Source organism: Benincasa hispida, chromosome 6 (assembly GCF_027475165.1).
Source record: "Benincasa hispida cultivar pf3 chromosome 6, pf3_genome.v1.1, whole genome shotgun sequence".
Classification (NCBI taxonomy): domain Eukaryota; kingdom Viridiplantae; phylum Streptophyta; class Magnoliopsida; order Cucurbitales; family Cucurbitaceae; genus Benincasa; species Benincasa hispida.
The window spans coordinates 45033614-45041627 of NC_143483.1; the positions used below are offsets into that span (position 1 = coordinate 45033614).

Below are 8014 nucleotides of genomic sequence, written 5' to 3' on the forward strand. Positions count from 1 at the left end.
AAGCTTAAATTATATTAAATTAATTACAAATAATGAATAGTTGTAAGGACATTCTTGAAAGTAATTCTAAGGGTTTCAAAGTACAAATCCTACAAAACAAATAGAGTTATTTAAGTATTTCCAGATATCTTCAAAAATATTTAAACATGGTTATTTAAGAATGTCGAACATGTGTAATATGGACATCTCAATTTCGAACATCTATAGACTTCAAGTATATAACATTTCCAAAAAAACAAACGACCACTTAGTATAAACAAAATTGGTATGTGTAATTGTGATCACAAAATGGAAAAGTAACCATTTCAATTTTATAGTATAAATGTAAAAATGAATTTAACTTGATTGATATAATGTTTGTATTATTAATTTCGAAGTTAGATATTCGATTTTTTCTCAATATATTATAAAAAAAAAAGTGTAAAATTAGAAGATAATATTATATAATTGTATTAATATGAAAAAATTTATTGTTCAACTCAAATAATTAATATAGTAGATCTGATATAAGCTTTTATTTTAGAATCCCGAACCCTAATAATGTATGTTGGAGGAAAAAATGTTGCTTTTTTATGCAAAAAGTTCTTGTAAAATGATCTACAAACTATCTACTAGGATGATAAAATAATAATATATCTTGAAAAAATAAATAATATATTTAAAGGTCAGATTATTATTTTAATCCCTATAGTGTTCAATTTTAATTCTATACTTTCAAATGTTCAAATTTAGTCCCTATATTTTCAATAATTTTTAAATTTAGTTCCAATTACTAGTTGATTGCTGATTTTTTAAAAAACCTTTTGTTTTCTCTTAACATATTTTCTATAAATTTGAAACATATATTCTCATATTATATATTCTTAAAAAAATATTCTCATATTATATTTCTTTGCATGAAAATTATTATTATTATTTAACTAATTTTGATAAAAATTATCTTTAAAAGACTAACCTTAAAATTTATTAAAAATATAGAGACTAAAATTGTCCACACTTTAAAATATTGGGATCATAATAGTACACTTTTAACCTATTATAAATTATGTTATAATTTCTTCGAGTTCTACTTAAATCTTTCCATATATATTTATATTAAAAATAAATATGTTTTACTTTAACAATATCTGATGTGAGGAGATAAAAAAAATTAAGATTGATAGTACAAATATAATATCATCTGAACTATATACTCATTTTCACACAAATAAATCAATTTTACTTATAGAGAAAATTGCTGAGCCAAACCATAGGAATGCTAAAATTCTACTTATTATTGGAAGTGTCCCCATTATATTTATTTGTTAGAATCCATATTAAATTTATATTTAACATAAATAGGTTAGATTTTTTTATTGATAAAAAATGAGCGAACTTATTTATAAATATAATAAAATATTACAGTGATAATCTATCCGTGTTTATCATTATAGACAATGTGTTTAAAAATATTTCTTATAGTTCTATCCTTTCAAATAATTATTTTTATAATAATTTTATAATATGTAAAATTAATAATTGAATTTCAATTTATAATTTTTGGAATCCCTTATAAATTATTGTTTACAAAATTTTTAATAAAGCCCCTTCAACAAAAATTCTAGAATACCACCGTTAATTAAAATATATATTAGAGATTTCCACCGCTCTATCAATTTTCCAACTAAAAAAATAATGAAAAAAAACTTGTTTATTTATTCTTTCGAGAATCCACCCATGTTGCTCAGAAGTCAGAACTCAGCAGTCGACAAGTTTTGTAGTATTCACGAATTATAGAGATAACTCTTGTTTTAACCATTTTTTTAATACTTGTTTTAACCACCAAAATCTATTAATATCTATAATAATATTTTACTATATTTAAAAATACTTTAAACAATTATCATTTAAAACAATTATACTCATCAAAATCCTTCACAAGTTATTATATATATATAATCCTTTTGAGTTCCAAAAGAACTTAATAATGGATTAAAGTGATGGTGTTTGAACTCCAACTTCAACTATAGTTTATTCTTTATTTAAGACTCCAATTATTTAAACTATTATAATCTAACTATAATATTACTATTTCAAATTTTTCTTTGTTGCAATGTTTACTATTTTATACTCATAATTTCATTCATTCTTTATTACACTGTTTACTATTTTCTACTTAGTTTAAAATAGTCTATACTCAACTCAGACTAATTATAACCCCTACAAACTATATAATTCCTAGGTTATAATAACCATGAACTATAATAACCAATTTAGCACCTCCAAACATCCCTCTAATTTTTGTAAGCATTTTCCCTTTTTTTTAGTTTAATTTTTATTGAATACAATAGTTTACCGGATAATAAATTGAAATTTTGTAAATTAAACAAGGAATTCAATTGGGTTGTGTTGATATTAATCAATAAATATAGATAATTATTTCAATGTTGTTATTGAAACCACACATGAGTTTTAAAATAAGTTCACATTTTTTTCCATTGCTGAAGAAATAGATGGATAAAATTTAAACAAAAATAAAACACTATGGTACTGTAGAGAGGATAGATTAAAATAATATTGGAATTATAAGATATTAAGATTTGATTTGAAACATGCATCTGTAGTCTTAATGAAAGAGTGGAATCAAAATATGGTTATGATTTATGCCTAAGCAAGTGAAAAAAGAGAAGAAGGGGATTGGATAATCACCAAAGCCAAGAACCTTTGAAATTAGTATGGACCAATATTTGTCTCATAACTCTATTTTGAGAGCACAAAGATACATTAGGAAAAAGGGTAAAAAAATGAAAAGAAAACAATATTTTAAAAAGAAATTTCCAAGATAGGCAATGAGTAGTCCAACATGCATCTCTAATTTTCCAAGAGAGGACAAAACTTTTTTGTGCTATAAATACCATTCCCAAATTCCTCATTTCCAAACCAACCTTCTCAGTTCCTTAGAAAAGAAGAGTGAAAATGTTTGGAATTGGGAAGAATATCATCGAAGGAGCCTTGAATACTACAGGAGATCTTGCAGGCTCTATTATCAATGCTGGTGGTAACATTTTAGACAGAGTTTCCCATCTTGGAGGAAAGAAAATCAAAGGGAAAGTCATTCTTATGAGAAGTAATGTTTTGGATTTCACTGAATTTCATTCCAATCTTCTTGATAACTTCACCGAGCTATTGGGCGGTGGTGTTTCTCTCCAACTCATCAGTGCCACTCATACTTGTAATTTTCACTATCTCTTAAACTCTCTTTTTAAGTGCTTAAAAACACTACTTTTTCTATTCTTTATACCCGAGACGTGTTTTGAATTATGAAATTGACAGCAAATGACTCACGAGGGAAAGTTGGACACAAGGCATATTTGGAGAGGTGGCTAACTTCAATTCCACCATTGTTTGCTGGAGAATCTGTTTTTCAAATCAACTTTGATTGGGAAGAAGATTTTGGATATCCAGGAGCCTTCTTCATTAAAAATGGACATACTAGTGAATTCTTTCTCAAATCTCTTACTCTTGAAGATGTTCCTGGCTATGGAAAAGTCCATTTTGATTGCAATTCTTGGGTTTATCCTTCTGGACGATACAAGAAAGATCGTATCTTCTTTGCCAATCATGTATGTATAAATAATTTCTTTCCTTTTTTTTTTAATCTCTAATTTTCTATAGTTATTCATCCTACTTAATAACCAGTGGAATATATTATTATTTATTATATAGAGTTATCTTCCAAACCAAACACCAAATCCTCTTCGCAAGTATAGAGAGGAAGAATTGTGGAATTTGAGAGGAGATGGAACAGGAGAACGAAAGGAATGGGATAGAATTTATGACTACGATGTCTATAATGACATTGCTGATCCTGATGATGGTGATCATCGTCCCATTCTTGGAGGGACCGCCGAATATCCTTACCCTCGTAGAGGAAGAACAGGACGACCACGATCAAGAAGAAGTAATATATTTTTGTTTTTTTTTTCTTAGGATAAATTATTTGTTTAGTTCTTGAACTTTCATGTTTTAGTTTTTCTTTTGAGTACAACTAATTGGGATTGGAGGAAATATTCAAAATTACAACGTAAAAAGAGGTAGTACATGTCGATTATTGCCGATCAGTTATGCTCACTTTAGCAGTTAAATTTTGTGTTTTTGTCTAATAAGTTTCTAAGCTATAAAAAAAATATATCTAATTAGTTATTTTTCTAACATTGTATTATTTGATTTGGACAGATCAAAATTATGAGAGCAGATTGTCACCACTAATGAGCTTAAACATCTATGTACCAAAGGATGAAAATTTTGGGCACTTGAAGATGTCAGATTTCCTTGGTTATTCATTGAAAGCATTTTCTATATCAATCAAACCAGGACTCCAATCCATATTTGATTTAACTCCAAATGAATTTGACAATTTTAAGGAAGTTGATAATCTCTTTGAAAGAGGGTTTCCCATTCCATTTAATGCTTTTAAGACTCTCACTGAGGACCTCACACCACCATTGTTCAAAGCACTTGTTAGGAATGATGGTCAAAAATTCCTCAAATTTCCTACTCCTCAAGTGGTCAAAGGTAATATATATTTAATTATGGACTCTAGTTATTTATTTCATTAAATTTTTAGGAGAATATATATTTAATTAATAATTGCTTATACAATTTTGTTGATCATATCTAATGATTTTGAACAGAGGATAAATCTGCATGGAGTACTGATGAAGAATTTGCAAGAGAAATGTTAGCAGGGCCCAATCCTCTATTAATTCGTCGTCTTGAAGTAATTTTATCTAATTCATCCTTTTTTTTTTTTTTTAATAAAAATTATAATCTGAATTTATTAATTACATATATGTAACTGAATTGACAGGTTTTTCCACCAATAAGTAAGCTTGACCCAAAGGTTTATGGGAATCAAAACAGTACCATCACTGAAGAACACATAAAGCATGGTTTGGATGGTCTCACAGTAGATGAGGTGAGCCAAAGGACTTGAAAACAAATTTATTATTATTATTTTATTTTCTTATGATATTTTAAATTAAGAAAATTAATAAATTGTTGACTGGGTTGAACAATAGGCAATCAAGCAAAACAAGGTGTACATATTGGATTTCCATGATGCATTGATGCCATATCTTAGGAAAATGAATGCAACATCTACAAAAACATATGCCACAAGAACATTGCTCTTTTTGAAAGATGATGGGACTTTGAAGCCTTTGGTTATTGAATTGAGCTTACCACACCCTCAAGGAGATGAACTTGGTGCAATTAGCAAGCTATACTTTCCAGCTGAAAATGGAGTTCAAAGATCTATTTGGCAATTGGCTAAAGCTTATGTAGCTGTTAATGATGTTGGCTACCATCAACTAATTAGTCATTGGTATGTATTCTTTCAAAATATACGGTTAAATTGCAAATTTTCTCTCTATAGAGTTCCGAGAAAGTACGAATGTAGTCCTTGTGGTTTGATAAATAAAACTAAGTTCTTCTCTATGTATGAGGACTAAATTCGTATTTTCTACAAATTTTAGAGATAAAAATTGTAATTTATCAAATTTTCTTTTATGAACCTAGTTATGATAGTTTATCTAATCAACCTTTTGAAATTATAGGTTGCATACTCATGCAGTACTCGAGCCATTTGTGATTGCAACACATAGACAATTGAGTGTTCTTCATCCAATTCATAAGTTGCTTGTTCCTCATTTCAAAGACACCATGTTTATAAATGCATCTGCAAGACAAGTTTTGATCAATGCCAATGGTCTCATTGAATCAACCCATTATCCATCAAAATATTCTATGGAGTTGTCATCTATCTTATACAAGGATTGGACCTTCCTTGACCAAGCACTTCCCAATAATCTCATCAAGAGGTAAATCATCATTTATGTTCAAGTACTTTTATATATAATTAAATTTATAACCTTCATCTTTTGAGTTGATTGATGAGTCAATATGATCATATCAATGAAGGAGTTTGTCTTTTGTATTCCACTCTCCTAATGTTCATTCCTCTCCAACTAATATTAATTTTCTCTTGTTAGGTCTCTTCAAAATTTTCAAAAAGCACTGTTGAAATATTTGATATAATTAAATTTACCATGACCAATCTTATAACCAACTAGCAATAAGGGGAATAACTCATGTATCTTGTAGAGATTGAGGTCTTCTTCATTTTTTTCAAGATAGTGTTTCTTTGGGTTCACCTTTTTAGACTTGGGCTTTGATACCCATATTCAAGAAACACGATGTTTTCCATCTCAAAATCAATTAGTAATAAGAGGAGTAACACATACATATATATATATATCATATAAAAATTGTGTGGTATTTTTTTTTTTAATGTGAGATCCTCGACGGACAAGTAATCATTTAATGAATAATAATACGCACGAATTATTTCCTTACAATCAATATATATTTTCTTGGTTGATGTATTATTGACTTAATTCCTTTTCCCTTCTTGGTTTGTTTAGGGGAATAGCTGTGGAGGACTCAAGTTCCCCCCATGGACTTAGATTGCTAATAAATGATTATCCATTTGCTGTTGATGGTCTTGACATTTGGTCAGCCATCAAAACATGGGTACAAGATTATTGCTCTCTCTACTACAAAGATGACAATGCAATCCAAAATGACTTTGAACTTCAATCTTGGTGGAATGAGCTCAGAGAGAAAGGCCATGCTGACAAGAAAGATGAACCATGGTGGCCAAAAATGCAAACTTTAAGCGAATTAATTGAATCTTGCACTACTATTATATGGATTGCTTCAGCTCTTCATGCTGCAGTTAATTTTGGACAATATCCTTACGGAGGCTATATTCTCAATAGACCAACTACAAGTCGTAGGTTTATGCCTGAAGTTGGCACTGCTGAGTACAAAGAACTTGAATCAAATCCTGAAAAGGCTTTCTTACGAACAATCAACTCAGAATTACAAGCACTTGTTGGTATTTCAATAATTGAAATCTTGTCAAAGCACGCTTCTGATGAAGTCTATCTTGGCCAAAGAGCATCAATTGATTGGACTTCAGATAAAATCGCATTGGAAGCCTTTGAGAAATTTGGGAAACAATTATTTGAAGTTGAAAATAGGATTATGGAAAGGAATCAAGATGTGAACTTGAAGAATAGAGCTGGACCTGTGAATTTGCCTTACACTTTACTTGTTCCATCAAGCAACGAAGGACTCACTGCAAGAGGAATTCCCAACAGCATCTCTATCTAAGTTATGATCAAACAAGTGTTTGATTTCATGGGAGATGTGTAATTCGAAGGTCACAGATTATATTTTAAGCTACCCATTATTAATTATGAGAAAATAAGTGGCCATACTTTTAGTTTAAATTAGTAGCCAGCTTTAAGCTTTTGGTTTTCCAATTCTCAAAATTTTATGTACTTTGTACTACTATTTAATGAATAAAAATTGTGTTTTAAGAATAATGCTTATGGTGTGTTGTCATCATCAACAAATTATATATATATAGAGAAAGCAGAGATCAATAGGCGTATCTGGACATCTCAACTAGGTTGATACCTTCGTAGTACCCTCATCATACCCTAGGCCCGATAGAGAAGAAATTCATTGCCATGTGATGAATAAAATACAAGAGAGTACGATACAAACGAGCAATGAAAAAAAAAGATACTAGAGGAAAGCCTTCCAATTTATTTACAGCAATGGTAGCAATATCATAATTACAAAAAATTTTAAATTTAGTACACCAAAATGCCGCCAAATATATAATATCTTTCCATAGATGAGTCAATGATTCTTCAGTGCGATTGAAAATTCTATTATTTCTCCCCATCCATAAACACCACAAGGGGGCTCGATCAAATTACATTTGATAATTTTTTTGGTAGAGCTTTGTGCAAGACTTGTAAGCTGTTGTAAAAGATCATCCAAATTCAAATGTCGAGTTTGGAATAGAACTAAAATCTTGGTAGGACTAGATTCTTTTATAATATGGACATTGAGGGAATAAGCGTTTCATGGTCTCCTCATTTTTATTACCCAAAAC

The 8014-nt window shown here is 29.3% G+C and overlaps 1 protein-coding gene across 1 annotated transcript; it reads left to right on the forward strand.

The window, feature by feature from the left end:
- Positions 1-2916: 2916 nt before the first annotated feature.
- On the forward strand, positions 2917-7433 carry LOC120080147 (linoleate 9S-lipoxygenase 6-like). Its single transcript, XM_090314448.1, has 9 exons — positions 2917-3211; positions 3313-3602; positions 3706-3940; positions 4216-4554; positions 4674-4759; positions 4850-4957; positions 5061-5365; positions 5598-5861; positions 6465-7433. Exons 1-9 carry the CDS (start codon positions 2956-2958, stop codon positions 7216-7218), a joined length of 2637 nt encoding a protein of 878 aa, XP_090170574.1. The 5' UTR covers positions 2917-2955; the 3' UTR covers positions 7219-7433.
- Positions 7434-8014: the final 581 nt, after the last annotated feature.

Coding starts and splice junctions, on each gene's coding strand:
- LOC120080147 (XM_090314448.1), top strand. CDS start 2,956: ATGTTTGGAATTGGGAAGAATATCATCGAAGGAGCCTTGAATACTACA. Junction 4,760..4,849: donor TATTAATTCGTCGTCTTGAA/GTAATTTTATCT, acceptor CTGAATTGACAG/GTTTTTCCACCAATAAGTAA. Junction 4,958..5,060: donor ATGGTCTCACAGTAGATGAG/GTGAGCCAAAGG, acceptor GTTGAACAATAG/GCAATCAAGCAAAACAAGGT.